Source organism: Diorhabda carinulata, chromosome X (assembly GCF_026250575.1).
Source record: "Diorhabda carinulata isolate Delta chromosome X, icDioCari1.1, whole genome shotgun sequence".
NCBI lineage: Eukaryota > Metazoa > Arthropoda > Insecta > Coleoptera > Chrysomelidae > Diorhabda > Diorhabda carinulata.
In genome coordinates, this window is record NC_079472.1 from 2,015,303 (window position 1) to 2,031,674 (window position 16,372).

Below are 16,372 nucleotides of genomic sequence, written 5' to 3' on the forward strand. Positions count from 1 at the left end.
ATAATTGATTGTCGATACTTTTTGGGTTATTTTATAGAAATATATATATATATATATATATATATATATATATATATATATATATATAATTTTGCTTGGAAAACATTCAAATTTCGATTGGTAATAAATAAAACACGTCAAAAAAATGTTGTATATTGATCTTAATAATGACATAATAAAAAAATTAAAAAGAAACCATCATCTATTTCTTGTATTTTTCCAGGGTTTCTAATAGTTTATCGGCTTCTTCTGATGATTTTACTCGTATTAAAACAGGAACTGGTGGTGGTTTCACTTCTGGAGTCGGCACACATACCAACATTACATCTTTTTTCCCTAACCTCTTCATCGGTATGTTTTCTGATAATATAAAATTCAGAAGAACGTTACCGAGGTTTGTATCGGCTCTAACTACAAGTTGAATTTTTTCCGTATCCGCTATAGGTTTCAAATAAAGACTCCCCACACCTCTGTCACCGAATTTGTCATCTTTTTTCACAAATACTTTACATCTAAAAATGAAATTCTAGACAATACGAGACTTTCGGAGGTTTTTTGAAGAAAAAAAAACAATTTTGATACAAATAATTGTACCTGACGGTATAAACATGATCCTTTTCCACGACCGGGGTGAATTCATTAGAAGGTGGTGTTTCACTTTCTTCTTCTTCTCCTCCTCCTACTTCTTCTTTATTATCACCTCCACTTGTAACTGGTTTAACTACATTTCCAAACGTAAATGGAGAAGAAGTAGAAAATTGTGAAATGGACGAATTAGAAGGTAAAGATCCAAAAGAAAACGAAGGGGTTGTTGTACTTGTAGCTTGTGTAGTTTCTTTATTACTGACATCTAAAATAGAAACATAACCATCTCTAAAATTTAATCCGTATACAATAATGGGACATATTTTAATCACAATCTACAAAAATTCCACAATACTCAAACTAAATTCTAATTGAAACTAAAATATTTATCTTTATACTTATAGTGATATACCGCAGGTTTGACCAAATATATGAAAACTCGGTTTTTCCACCCTAAAAATGGGTTTTTTTTTCAAAATAATAGAAGTAAAACATTAGAAATTTTACTTTGTTGCCCTAACCACATCAGACATAGGATTTGAATGCCCCAAAACAGCTGATGTTTACCACTGTAAGAAAGTGAGGTTAAGCGTATACATTGTGGTCTTGTTGAGACTGTTGAAAAAATACAATGCCCTACAAACAATGAAATGTTTGAGATCGTTTAAGTCAAAGCATCAATTAACTGCGGAAGAGCATGTGGATGTTATGGAATTTTTCCACAAAGTAGCTGAACTATTAATCAAGTTATCTGGCAAAAGTTACGGGGTAAAAAATTTGAGATTCTGCGCCTTCTGTGTCCCTAATACTACGATAGACAGTTATCCTAAGAAATACGCAGATTTCAGAAGTTGCACTTGGCATATTATCAACTCCTGTGAGTTGAGCGACGACAAAAATATCCTTTAGCACCTATAGTTGGATTCATAAAAAGAGAACAAACCATTTAACTAATAATGGAGCTTATTCTATAACAACATAAAAAATCAACTTTTTTTAAATTGGGTATAAAATTACAAAAAATATTTTTGTGGAGTTAACCCCTACATATTAATAACATAAAATATTTTCCAATACTGCATAATAAGTAAAAAAGTCTATAAACTAACACTCAACGTTAATTTTCATAAAAATCAACAGTATAATAATAAAATCAGCATATTATCTAGTGTAACAAGCAAAATTCAAACGTACTGTACCTCAATTTTTTCAAACTTACTTCCGAATGTAAAAGTTGGTTTGGGAGCATCTTTATTTGTAGGTACACCAAAAGTAATTTGGGACACAGTTGAATTTGTAGTATTTTTCGCTGAAGGTGAAGTAGTGTTAGAAGAGAATGTAAATGGAGTGGATTTAGCTGGTTGAGCACCAAAAATGAAAGACGGTATTGTTGTATTAGAAGATTTTGTTGCTTCGACGGTTGAAGTTTCAGAAATTTTTGTAGACGAGGAAGTATTTGTGCCAAATGAAAATGACGGTGTTGTTTTCAAGGATTCCTTAGTTGTTGTACCTAATATGCAAAAAGATGGAGTTTACTTAAATTAAAATCAAATTCTGTTACTAATCAAATCATATTTCAATAATTTGCTCTCGATAGAAACAATAAACTCACCGAATGAAAAAGATCCAGCTGTAGATGGAGGTTTACTTGTAATACTGCTACTTTCCTTGGAAACTTTAGTTGTTACAGCAGTATCTGATTGCTTTTTCTCTGTAGTACTATCAGGAACACTAGTTGTCGGTTTAAAAACTATTGAATCCGCGTTATTAACATCCGGCGGCTTTAGAATTTTCTCTTTTTCTAGTTCTTCGAAATATTTCTCATAATCACGGAATATTGGTTGTAGATTTATAAGTGGGTTTGTATCTACGTGTTTTTTGATCCAATTAGAGACACTTTGATTTAAACCTTTCAATTTTGAAAAATAATCATTCGATTTATCCATTGAATGATTATTATTAAACTTCAAGGAAGAAATATCATTTTTATCGTTTTCCACTTTTTCTTCAATTCCATTTTGTTTCGGCGGGGTGTTTGGAGTATTTATTTTTGATAAAAACGAAAAATCAGCAGACGTAGGTGTAGACGACTTTCCAAAACCCGTAAAAGATGTGAAGGCACTTTTCTTTTCATTATCATCGTTGACCCTCACTGATGAAATAGGATTTCGTCTTCGAGCTGTTTTTATTACTCTCTGTTTCAACGAGTCGTCTGATGCTTTTTGGAATGTACCTGCCTCCTCGGGGACCTCTTCTCTGTCCCAATTGTCATGGTTCAATTCACTAGTAGCGCATCGTTTTCCAGCCATCAAAATATTCAACGAAATATTTTTTTATTCAGAAAACAGATTTATATACAATAAATCCACCTATAATGTTGGATTTCACATTAAATTCAATAAAACTAATAAAATCCGCCAAAAAAATTTTCTCTGTCAAATTATACACTTCATAAGGGCATTTGTTGACAGATGTCATCAATCATGTAGTAAGGCTCTTCTCGTTTAACGTTAATTGTCAAAATTATATACAACCAATAAAATCCTCAAAGTATAAATGATCTATTATCATAATTATACTAGTTCGTTCACATTTTTTAATAATTAACATTTTAGCAAAATTTTTCGTTTACAGTTGTAACGTTTTATAATTGATTTTTAACGTTACCTTCATATCTAATCTGGTTACTGTATTATAATTTCAAATTTCAATTATTTGAAAAATTGTTATAACTATAAAAAACAGTTACAACATAATTTTTAATCCTTATAATACATATTTAACAGAATTAAAGAAGTAAATGTGGCAAAAAAACAACCAACAATCTACTGTCAATTTTAATAAATGCCATTTTTTTCATCAAACTGGCAACACTGAATATGCGTAACAACTACTTTAAAATCTTTAAATTTAAATTGTGTGTATAGTTATAACCATTGTATAGTATACTTATAAAACCAATATTAAATTAATTATACTATTTGTTTAAAAGAGTGAATGAAGAAATGTTTCAGAAAAATTCGTGGTAAGAAATTTGAAGTAATGTCCAAGTTCGGTTATGCGCATCGCGCCTTGTTTTACCGTCAACATGGCTGCTGTATCTGAAAATGGTTATTTACAAAAATTAAGATAATTTATTTGTATTAAAATGATTGTTTATTAAGTAATTAGTGCTACTATAGACAACACTCTACTACAGAAAAACTTTTTCTACTATATTCAACAGGTAAAACCCCATTTAAATCTGTTAATTTCATTTGTTTCTGTTTCATAGTAGGTTTGAATTTGAAAATGATGATACGAATTCAAAATTTTTTAAATTGAATTTTTTTGCTATCGATTCCACAGTCGAAATTCACGTGTGACAGGCGTTGACTCGCGTTACGGGATGATATTATTTCGTTTAAATTACTTTAAGGAAACTATAAGTACTTTTTTTAATGAGTTTCAATTGATATGTAAACTTGAGATGTGTTTTGATGACATCGCTTACTGCATCTTCCTATGCATTTTATAATCATGAAATACTGTTTTTAATTCAATTCGATAAACTTTTGATTTAAGCATGATACAAAAATATCGAAGATATAGTTGTTTGTTTGAAATTAAAATAAATTGAAATTATAACCTATATTTTTACATTTTTTCTGTTAGTTCATCACAAAAGTTAGTTCATTATACATAATTTTTATTGAAGGGTGATTTTTTGGTTGAAATATATGCCATATATTTATTGTTGGATTAATATAAATGTTTTTTTAGCTAAAATGAATTCATATTTATTTATATATGATTGAAATTTTCAAATATTAGAATTACATTTATATGGAAGTTAATATGAATATAATATCGTAAATAAATATTCTTTACAGCTTGTTCGTAAGTATAAATGTATTTATAGGAGTATTTGGTGAAATTTGAGTGTTATATAAGTGAAAATGGTCTTTAAAGATGGTAAAAGACATTTAAAAGGTTTTTGATTTGTATTTACATTGCTTACAATATTTCTAGTAGATTTGATGTACGTAACACATCAATATTTGTAAATACATTGTATTAGTAATTTTTTAAAGTGTTTCTGTTGTTATTAGTATTAAACAAACAATTATATTTGATTACAGAAATATCCAGCTGTTTATTTATTAATTTCAGGTGGAAATTATAATCTAAGATGACGAACGAGAAAGTAGCAATAAAACAAGAGGTAATGGAAGACGACGACATGGAAATAGATGAAGATCTACCAACTTTAGGTCCTGCAGCTTTGGGATTACAGCGAGTAGGTACACAACCTCCTCCGAAACCTACTCCAACTCAACCGCCTCAAGTTTTAAACGCCAGAGGAATGCCAGCTAGAATAAGAAAGAAGAATCGTTTATTTTTTGACGATGATATAGTAAATACACCGCATCATCGAGTACCAAGTGCGAAAAAAGCAAAATCTACTCCATCCAAGAAGAATACTCCGGTTAAAGTGAAAGTGGAAAAGACAGATTATAAGGTGACTCCTAAAAAAACTCCTTCGAAGGATTCCAAGTATCACAAAGACCCTACTCCTCCCCCAATAAATTCCCCGGATAGGAAAATAGGACAAAAAATCGGATTGCGGTTGAGGAATTTGTTAAAACTACCGAAAGCTCATAAATGGGTGTGCTACGAATGGTTTTACAGTAACATAGATAGATGTTTGTTTGACGGAGAAAACGATTTTACCATATGTTTAAAAGAATCATTTCCCGAGTTGAAAACACGAGAATTAACAAGAGTAGAATGGACGAAAATTCGTAGGATGATGGGGAAACCTCGTAGATGTTCACAAGCGTTTTTCAATGAAGAAAGACTGGAATTAGAAAAGAAGAGAAAGAAAATCAGGGCTCTACAACAAAGGAAAGCTACGGATATGACGAGTTTTAAAGATTTACCCCCTGAAATACCAATGCAATTAGTTATAGGTACTAAAGTGACTGCTAGGTTAAGAAAACCACAAGACGGTCTCTTTACTGGAAGCATAGACGCCGTAGATACTTCAAATAACACTTATAGGATAACATTTGAGAGACAAGGCTTAGGAACTCATTCGGTACCTGATTACGAAGTACTATCAAACGAACCACCTGAAACTATATCGATAATGAGTTTTCAAGCTAAATTTAGACCGAGGAATAACGTAGTGTTTTCACCAGTGAAAACTCCTGTAGTGAATAATTTGAAACTTCGAAAAGATCCCTTGCTTTCCGGTTCGTTGCTCAACACCCCCCCGTTTTCTCAACACCAAGAAGAAGGAAAAATAGGAGGTTTTCCCACTAGATTATTAGAAAGAATGGTACTAGTCACTAAAATTTTAAATGTCAAACAAACCAAGATAAAAACTTTGAAATCGTTAAACACCGAAGCAGAACATTTGATATCATTCGACGAAGAAATAACAGAAGATTTCGAAAGGAGGTACGCGGGAGTTTTGGTCGATTTGGAAAAATTGAATTTTGATTTACAGAAGTACCTCGACGAAATGCAAGTGTACTGTCAACAAATCGCGACTGAACCGAGCGTGGCAGCTATGCTAACCCCTTCGCATTTGAGAGAAAAATGCAGGGAGGAAGCTAAGGATATCGTACATAAACACCATTCGATTATTTCTTCGGAAAAAGATTCGTGTCAAAATCCGTCGGTGCTAGATTTAATTACGGACTTGACGGCTTTGTTGTTGCAGGTTAAGAATATGTCGGACGTGGAAAGTAACGCTTACGAATTACAAGTGCTGCAAGGTACAATGGAACAGATAAAGAGAACTCTGAGTCCGGCTAATCAAAGGGTGTTTCAAACGAACGTGGAAGTGCATATGAAACATATCGAAGTCGGTATGAATCAGTTTAACCACGATAAATTATTAGTTGATACGAAAATATGATGTTTTTTATATAACAACTAGGTAATTCAAGACTTGTATATTTTATTTTTTTTTTCAACTTTTGGTGGAATGAACTTCTGTTGGGAGTCAATATTTTGGTCCTATTTATTCCTCCACTACGAAAATTTGAATAATATTTTCATAGTTTAAACTTCAGTTTTTATACATACAGGGTGTGTTCGATTATATATACGGGGTGTGATTTATTTATAATTGAAATTGATTGAAATACCAAAAAATGTAATATCGGCATTTAATTAATACAAAAGCTCATTTTTTAAATAATTTTTATATACATCATTTATTCCTCAATAATGGAAATACATACCATAGTTTTGGAAAAATTGAATTCAATGAAGAATTTTTCGAAATTTTGATTCCCTACCGCACCTTTACCACCCCTTTATTTCCTATTTATATATAATTATAATGATTCTTTATTAGTTTTCAACGTTCCTACTTTTCATTTCTTTTCCATTTACTATTTGTTTTAAAAATTTTTATGTTGAATTTCATGAAAATATTTGGAAAATAGGCTTGGATATATTATGAATATAATTCTTATTATTTTTTCCAAGTTTTGGTGGAATAAACTTTTGTAGTGCGTTCTAATAAAAGGAATTATTTTGGCCCAATTTATTCCTCCACTACAAACATTTTCAATTTAAATATCAATTTTTATATAGGATGTTTTATTATGTATACAGGGAGTGATTGATTTTTAATTAAAATTGATTATCATGAAAAAAAGTTATATCGCGATTTTAGTAATACTATATACTATAGTATATGCATTATTTATTTCTCAAAAATGAAAATACACACCATTGTTTTCAAAAATTAAATTTGAATAACGAATTTCTCGAAATTTTTATTCCCTACCGCTCCCTTGCCACCCGTCTCTATATCATTTTATCGATTGTTTTTTTATTTTCCAACGTTCCTAAATTTTCTTTATTTTCCGATTTACTATTTTTTTCCTAATTTTTTTTGTTAAATTTCATGAGAATATTTGAAAAATAGGCCTGTCCACATTATAAATATAATTCTTTTAAGTTTTGGTGGAATAAACTTTGGTAGTGTGTTCTAATAAATGAAACAATTTTGGCCCAATTTATTCCTCCACTACAAAAATTTAATAGTTCAAATTTATGTTTTCATATAATTCAGGATGTGTTTGATTATATATACGGGGTGTGATTGATTTATAATTGAAGCTTATTTTTCAATCTATTCAGTATAGGTAAATACAATGTATTTTCTCTCTTTAATCATTAAATACATTATTTATTTTTTTAAAATGAAAATACATAGAAAGTTTTTAAAAAAATAAAATTGAATAACGATTTTTTTTACATTTTGATTCATTACAACTCCCTTAGCTCCCCTCTATTGCTTTGTTTCCTCTCCAGCTATGGTTTTATCAATTTATAAACGCCTTCTCAACTTTCCTAAATTTCCATTTCTTTTCCATCAACTATTTGCTTCTCAATGTTTTTATTAAATTTCATAAATATTATGAGAAATAAGCTTTTGTATATTATAAATATAATTTTTATGATTTTGAAAAATTTTGGTGGAATCAACTTCGGTAGTGTGTTCTAATTTGGTAGTTATTTTGTCCCAATTTATTCCTCCTCTACAAAAAAATGAAATGATATTTATAAAATATGACATTTTATTTTTCAAATATATAAAAATATGAACTTTATATATTTATAAATACGAAAAATGGACGGAAATAAATTTATAAATGAAGATCGACAAGTTTTGTTTTTATAATCTAACTTTTTATATTTACATAATCGTTTTTGCACTTGTTTTTGTATATCAGCACCCTACAAATATTTTTGACAATATTTATACTCTTTTTCGTGTATATAATTATGTGCAATATAAATTTTAAGCTCGTCTTAAAAATAATATATTGTAAACTATTTGGATGTAAATTTTGTCTTTGTTTTTATGGTTTTTTTCGAACAATAAATGAAAATAAATATTTATTTGTTTTATTTCTACAAAAAATTGAGAAATCTAAAAAAATTAATCAAAAATTGTCATATACTCATACACAGTCATTAAATTTAAACCTTAATGGAAATATTACTGCTTGAAATTGCATTTGGAATGTTCTAAATACAAAATTACAGTTGAAAATAATATCCTAAATTTTTAGTGCAATAATTTTTCGTAATTTCAACCTAAATCACCATAATTTTTATATAATTGAGGTTATGTATTCAAAATGTTTCTTTAACGGCTCTTAAATACACAAGGTAACTGTCAAATATTGTACTGTGAACAATAACAGTAAGTAACGTATAACATATATGTATTATTATGGTAATAAAATTGCCCGACGCTTGTTTTTTTAGACAAAAACTTGAAAATATCAATTTCCATAAGATTGTTTCAAGATGTTTACTAACAATAACCACACAAATTCATCTATATTTTTATTTATATTACTATCGCTTATTTAATCAATATAGGCAACACATATTACATTAATCCTTTAAGATCACGAGTCAATATGATAAAAGTTTGAAGACATTATGACAAACGTTTTACATGGTTGCCGTTTGCATAAAATTATATATTCCAAGTTCATATTTAATGAAATAGTGTAAAGATGCCTTAATAAAGTTCTTATCGCTATGTTTGATACTTTCTTTTATATGTAAAGAAAATAACTAATTATATTCAAAAACGACAAATGTAAAAAAAATTTAGATACAATCATCCCTTATTGACAATACCGAAAATCAATTCCACACGAGCAATGATTTATATTATGCATATGTAGATCCTGTTTCATGGTTATATCTTCTAAAAATAAAGATTAAATTGCTAATTGAATCAATATAGGCAACACACATTACATTGTACTCATTAAACCATTGAATAAATATGACAGAAGTATTACATGGTTGCCACGTCGTATGTTTTCTAGATATTAACTTGTTACATTTCAAGTAATAGTATTATAAGATATATTGATTTCAATTATTAACGCAGTGTTCGCTATTATAATGTAAAACACAAATATATAAAGAAATAATGAAGCAGCTGTCCGTTGTTGACAATACCAAAAACCAAATGTAATTTTCCCATGCAAAAATTAACACTTTGTATATGTAGATTTGTTTCGTTGTCATATTCTTTGAAAATTTGTATTAATATATTAATGGGGTATCTTTAAGAAGCATTTTCAAAACTGTAATGATTTTTTTCTTAAAACTTTCAGTAAAATTAAATTTTTTGACAATAGTAAAATTTAATAGGTGTGATCACTGTTTAAGAAACTGTATAAAATCTATGAAAACCATTTTTAACATTTAAATTAAGTACGTTGAACGTATAAAATGATTATCTACATTTTCTTAACATTCTATCAAACTCCGCCTTAATTATTAATTATAGTTTTTATTCCAGCCAATTAACCTACAATTTGTTCATTATAAATATATTTTGTCAAAGCAGGGGAAATGTGGTAATAAGTTAATATCTCTTATATAACTAGTTGAATGATATTGCATAGCATATCGTATACAATGTACATATAAAAACCTCTAAATTTATTATAAACATTCTTAGAAAGATGTCAAATTATAATAGAGACAATGTTGCCAGATCGTTATTCGACTTTTCTTCAAGTGAGTGATATACATCGTCTTTCCATAATATTTTACCAACAAATGAAAAATTTTTAACTACATTTATTGGAAAATGGAATTGCAATATTGAATAAATATACAACTTAGTCTCAGAATTCTTCAAATACGACAAAAACTCTATTTTTTCAATAAAAATTTCATTCGAAATCATTCACATCAATCAAAATGCTCAATCTGGCAACAATGAATAATTAATTTCATAGAAGTTAGCAACGATTCTTCTTTTTAAAAACCACTGTTAGATAAAAAGTCTGCAACCGTTATTACTTCGAAGAACTGTTTCTAGTTTTACGCTATATATTTTTAAATTAGAATATCTTTTAAAAGAAACTTATTTCTAATGATTTATTGATTAAAAATATTTTTGTGTGTGCTGTACAGGATGTTGCATTTTTGGTGATTATATTTCTTTTTAATCAGACAGGATAATTATATGTTTCGAAAGCATGAAGATACTGACTGGCTATAAGGTATAATCAAGGTACTATACGAGGGGAATAAGAAATGATCAAACAAAAAATTGAAGCGTTGATTAAATACAAAATATATTACGAGGTACTGTTGTGAATTGTTATTTAAATAATAAATGAAGGTTGTCCCTCGTATTTGAATGACGTTAATATTACAAAATCCAATTCGACGAAGAGTGAGAGTGCGTATGCACATGGTTTACCAGGTAAGAAAAGGTGAAGGCAATCGAAGAAAAAGTTTAAAAACTGTGTTAGTATTAATTCCGAGATCTTTGTAGGTGCACCACTTTCACTTACGCGACTTGATCAGTTTCGTCGACGATCAAAACGGCTTCAAAACATAAATTAAATGAAAAATAAATAATAATTATGTCGTATAAATGTTTGAGCATATTTAATTTTGTGTTTGTGTGTCTTTATTTATTATTAATTATATTTACCGGTAAGATTTATAATAAAAAAATATTTTAAAATTCACTTTTATTAAATTTGTAACGTAGCAACTTTTTTATAATTAATTTTACGAAAAGAATATGAAATCTATAATGCAACCGTCAAATATTAACATTCCCCACTCATATACGAGGTATTTTAGAAAATATAAATAATGCTTAAAAATAAAATGTCTTACTTATGAATTGGGTCACGAAATGTGTCAATTTTTTTGAAAAAATCAAAAGTAAAGATGTTAATAAAACAATTTTTCTTCTATTTCTAGTATTTAATCGAGAAATTAATCTTAAATTAGTAAGAAATTACGACACATAGTGGTTGACCTTATTTTAATAAAAGTCCGGTAGAAAATGTATTCAAATTTTTAAATTGTGTAATAAAATATTGAAAAGTTTTTTTTTGCGTTAATTTGTTGAAGGTATCTATGCACAACAATCTAAAACTAGAAAAAAAGAACCAGAATCCATATCAGATCTGTTCAACACCAGTTCCTGTATACCAAAACCATACAGATGCCCGCACAAACAAATACAATTTTTTTTATACACAAGGTAAATATTATATTTAATAATAACTATATTTTTTCCAAGGTTAAAATATTTATAATCCAGGAAGATTAATTACTAATTATGTTTATCGATAATATTCAATTTAATTTCAAGTATAACTCGAAATGGAACAAGTTTTTAAACATTTTAGATCGATTTAGCATATCTTAAAACCTTTTACGTGAATTTTTCATATTTAAATTAATTAAAATAACTTTAGAACGTCTTATTGAACCTCCCTGTATCATACACTTCAGTATGTAGCCATTTTATAAAACAACGTTATGATGCAGAAACATAATACAATTTTAGTGACACTGATTATAATGAAAAATAACTGTTGTATGGAATATACTTGTGCTTTCATGTAGAATGGAAATACATAGTAATTTGTTTTGAATGTTAAATTAAAATTAAAAGCTACTGCCATGTTTTAATATCGTAGTTGCATGTTTTTATTACTTTCCCTGGACGACAGATATTTCGCAATAAAAGATAGATACAAAAAAATTGTGTTTACGTTTACCTTGACTCAAAAATGGAAATTAGGCAACCCACAGAGCTACGATATTATATTATAATCGAAACATTACTTAAAATCATTAACATGACAAATATCTAAATTAAAATGATGATATTAAATTTCATTTTTATAAATTTGGCAACATTTAACATGTAATTTATTCGGGTTTTTTCGTCTTCCGATTGTAGCGTCGATCTCGTTAGTTGAAAGGAAATTTTAAACTTGACCTTGATTCAAATATGTAGCTGCAACGTATTTCAAAATTCTAGCAAAACGTATTAAAATAATTTTAAAAGAAACGTATTTTTTGTAAAATCTATTCAAAATTCTAAACGGAGTTGTTTTTGTTGAAGGTATTAAAAGGATTACATTGACCCTGAACTTAACCTTGAATTTACTTTTTGTAATAATCGTTCTAAAGAATGATTCGAAGTTTATTTGGAATGTTTTGCTTCATTGGTCAATAAAACCTCATCAGACACCGTCAAAAATATTCAACTGACTCTTCAGCCTTGTATTACATACTTTAGTAACCTTTTTGTATATTCTCGTCTCGTTTACAAAACTCTGAATAGGTTGTAAATAACAATACAACAGAGAAATTAATTTATTAACATTTTAAATATTTTTATATTAAAAAGTTCGGTGAAAGTTTTTTTTTCATATTATTCCAAAGCATCTTTTTGATGTACAAATTATACAAGTCTTATTTTATTTTTTATATCCTCATAACTTTCTTCTTCTTTTCTTATCTTTTCAGATATAGGGATGAAGCCCCAATAGGTTTTGAAACTATTAAAAATAGGGATGCAATTATATTTGACAGTTAATAAAGTACCCAAAAATGAAAAAATATACAGGACTTAATATGTTTTCAATACTAACATACATTTTTCCACATATATTTCATCTATATTAAAATCTTCTTTTTTACCTCATAAATGCCTTTCACGATGTTTGAAATGATACAATTTATTCTATTGACATTTTTGCCTTTTTTAGGCGAACCCAACAAAACCCAGAACTACTAGATACCACCAGGGTGGAATCTTTATTTAATAGTCAATTTAATAGGGCTTACCCTACGAAAATTGTAATACATGGTTTCGGAGGGGGAAGAATGTATGCTCCAAGTACTGATATGAGAGACGCTTACTTCTATAGGGGAAATTATAACATCATTATCGTCGATTATGGTACCCTGGTAAAAGAACCATGTCTTAAGGTACTATCCGTTGAAATTTATTAGTAATACAGGAAATGAAAAATATATTTCATCATAGTTTATTGATGATTTCTAATCACATTGTGTTTTATCTAATTTAATAGGTTCTCAATGAGTTGAACTGTAATTTTTTTTATAATTAGTATAAACAAAATTGAATAGAAATTGTTGATATTAGATTGATATATTTATAATTCATATGGTTTACGAGATAAAGAGTTCAATGACCGCTTTTTTATAATGTACTCCAATAAATATTCATTATTATTGCATAATATGTATTAAAACTATTTAAAACTATAGTTACATTTAAAAAATCCTACAGACTGTCCTGTATCGAATCAAGTGAAACAGTTTCTTAACATTCCAAGACGCAGACAACTTTTTAGGTTAGAATTTTAACAGTTAGTAAATTTATCGCCATGATTGTCATCTTGATAAGAAAATTGTGTACTGCAAATTGCTTTTAAAATTTCCTTCACTAATCTAGGATTTATATACAAGTTCTTATAAACAATTCAATAGAAAAAATTATGCAATTATACTTTCGAATGAATCAAATCGTATAATTATCTCAAAAAGATCGTTATGCCTCACAAATAACAGACTTTACATTATAAACGAAATCATTATAAAGGATGTCCCAAAAAATGTGATACATACAATTTATTCCAAACATTTTTTAATTAGAAAACATACAGTGTTTATCGTTATACTTATATTTCCCAGCAAATGGCGTGGGCGCCACGTTTTTGTGCAAAATGCGTGGCGCAGCTTATAGATTACTTAGCAACTCATCCGAGGGGAGTACGAGCAGACGATATTCACGTGATTGGTTACAGCGTGGGATCCCATATTGGAGGAGTAGTTGCGAATTACTTGGATCCCGTCAAACACGGTAAACTAGGAAGAATTACAGGTAAGGGTGAAAAAAAAAATTATTTCGTAGTAATCAAATGATTTGGTAGTATTATGAGTATTCAAAGGAGTTCTAGAAAGTAAAAGTGAATTACGTCATCTACTTCCTATACTTATTTCATGACAGATAGTTGTGAGAAAGTTTGCTTGAATATAAACAGATAAAAATGTGTTTAGCACGGGTGATTAAATGATAATAATATTACATATTGTCTCAACAACACAGTACTTTTATACAAATGGGTGAAAGTGACAACATTTACAAGTTATTATCAATAAAATTGCATTAAAACTATGTCGTACTGACAAATAATTAGATTTTTAATGTGAAATATAAATATATCCAGGTTTGGATCCAACTATTTTCCTTTATATGGGTTCAAATTCGTCGCGAGATTTAGATCCTACCGACGCCCATTTCGTTGATATTCTACATACAGGAGCTGGAGTATTAGGACAATGGGGGCCAACGGGGCACGTAGATTTTTATATAAATGGTGGATCTAGTCAACCAGGTTGCAGTAGCTCGACGATTTTTAGTGAGTTTATTATTAAACAGACAATTAACGATTATTAATCGTAAATTTTATTCAGACACTTTGGCTTGCGATCATACGAGGGTAACGCCGTATTTTATTGAATCCATTGTTACTGATAGAGGATTTTGGGCGTATCCGTGTCCGTCGCTTATTAGTTACATGTTAGGTTGGTGTGCGCCGGAAGATCGAGAGTACGTTCTTATGGGGGAGGATATCGATCATAGGTAAGATATTCTCTGACCTCCATTTGACCTTTAAACTTGTTTTAAATATATTTTGACTTGTTGCTGGTTATTGAGGATTTTATTTTTGTTTTCTAGTACTAGAGGTATTTATTATGTCAAAACTAATCCAAAACCGCCTTTTGCTCAAGGGCCACCAGAGCATTTGAAGAAAAAGGCTCTCCAGTATTTGAAAAATTTAGAAAAAACGTGATTATATTAAAGTTAGATTGTTTTAATTAGAAATTATCCAGGATGAATCGATAATAATCAAAATAAATATAATGGATGTTTGTTGAATCACCCTGTAAAATTTATTCAAACAAAACTATTGCTATAGACACTTGTCTTTAATAACGTGAACTTTGTTTTTAAGCTACCGTTATTATATTTATTATTCTCCCTTTTTTTGACTTCTTTATTTACTTTTTCTCATTTATTTACTATTTTTTGGTTTTATTATTTACCTACTACTATCTAGTGTTATTTTAATACTTGTCTTCGACATATTTCTATATTGTTTATAGTAGTCATGTCATTTTCTTCTTCTATTTTTATTCCTTTGTTTCGAAACAATACCGACATTTATTACGTCAAGCATTTTTATTATATATAATGTGCAGCTACACATCTGTCGGTGTATTATAACTAGACAACAATTCTAATTTAATTATTATTCTTTGAATCTGATAATTTTCTCACATATTTATATTGAATTAACTAATTTGCTTCTGATATTATTATTTATTTTCTATGTACTCTTCATATTTTTCACATTGTTACGTCATTATCTTATTTTATTTTTTCATTTATTCCGCTTTTTAATACTCATATTAATTATATCGAGCAATTTTATTATATATCGTATGCAGCTACGTATATGTCGGTGTATTATAACTAGACTGTCATTAAACCTTTTATAACCTCATTTTTGTTAAGACGATATATTTTTTGATTGATTCATCCTGTATATAGTATTGCTAGTCAAAATGAAAGGAGTTGATAAGTAATTATAGGTATGAAAGTTGAGCGAATATTCATTTTAATGTACATATTATTATATCAATTATAAAAGTGAAATTGTAAAATTAAAACTACAAATATAATTTAAAATGATACAAGTCTTTTATTGATTATACCAATGGATCACTAAACAATGAACGTATTAATTTTTCATGTCGCAACCCTGTACGTTTTAGAAACAATTTTTTTTCGTAACTAACTGTACATCTGCGGCATTATATTCCCCCAAACACAGATAAACGGCTATGTTGACTTCTTAATTTGACCCATGACCCTTCAAGA

The 16,372-nt window shown here is 28.6% G+C and overlaps 3 protein-coding genes across 4 annotated transcripts; 2 read left to right on the plus strand and 1 right to left on the minus strand.

The window, feature by feature from the left end:
* Positions 1-137: 137 nt before the first annotated feature.
* Positions 138-3,427, minus strand: LOC130901680 (nuclear pore complex protein Nup50). 2 transcript variants are annotated; one of them, XM_057813214.1, is made up of 4 exons: positions 2,198-3,427; positions 1,805-2,095; positions 595-850; positions 138-512 (listed from the first exon to the last, which is right to left on the minus strand). In XM_057813214.1, exons 1-4 carry the CDS (start codon positions 2,892-2,894, stop codon positions 203-205), a joined length of 1,554 nt encoding a protein of 517 aa, XP_057669197.1. In that variant the 5' UTR covers positions 2,895-3,427; the 3' UTR covers positions 138-202. The 2 variants fall into 2 exon arrangements, with proteins under 2 accessions (XP_057669197.1, XP_057669198.1); XM_057813215.1 differs by lacking the exon at positions 1,805-2,095 and having other exon boundaries at positions 2,198-3,067.
* A 27-nt stretch (positions 3,428-3,454) lies between these two features.
* Positions 3,455-8,492, plus strand: LOC130902412 (protein lin-9 homolog). Its single transcript, XM_057814547.1, has 2 exons — positions 3,455-3,811; positions 4,738-8,492. Exon 2 carries the CDS (start codon positions 4,757-4,759, stop codon positions 6,491-6,493), a length of 1,737 nt encoding a protein of 578 aa, XP_057670530.1. The 5' UTR covers positions 3,455-3,811; positions 4,738-4,756; the 3' UTR covers positions 6,494-8,492.
* A 2,303-nt stretch (positions 8,493-10,795) lies between these two features.
* On the plus strand, positions 10,796-16,185 carry LOC130902415 (phospholipase A1 member A). The gene is made up of 8 exons (XM_057814555.1): positions 10,796-10,846; positions 10,919-11,082; positions 11,512-11,644; positions 13,167-13,389; positions 14,119-14,308; positions 14,655-14,846; positions 14,902-15,070; positions 15,167-16,185. The coding sequence occupies exons 2-8, from the start codon at positions 11,010-11,012 to the stop codon at positions 15,279-15,281; spliced, it is 1,095 nt and encodes a 364-aa protein (XP_057670538.1). The 5' UTR covers positions 10,796-10,846; positions 10,919-11,009; the 3' UTR covers positions 15,282-16,185.
* The last annotated feature ends 187 nt before the right edge of the window (positions 16,186-16,372 follow it).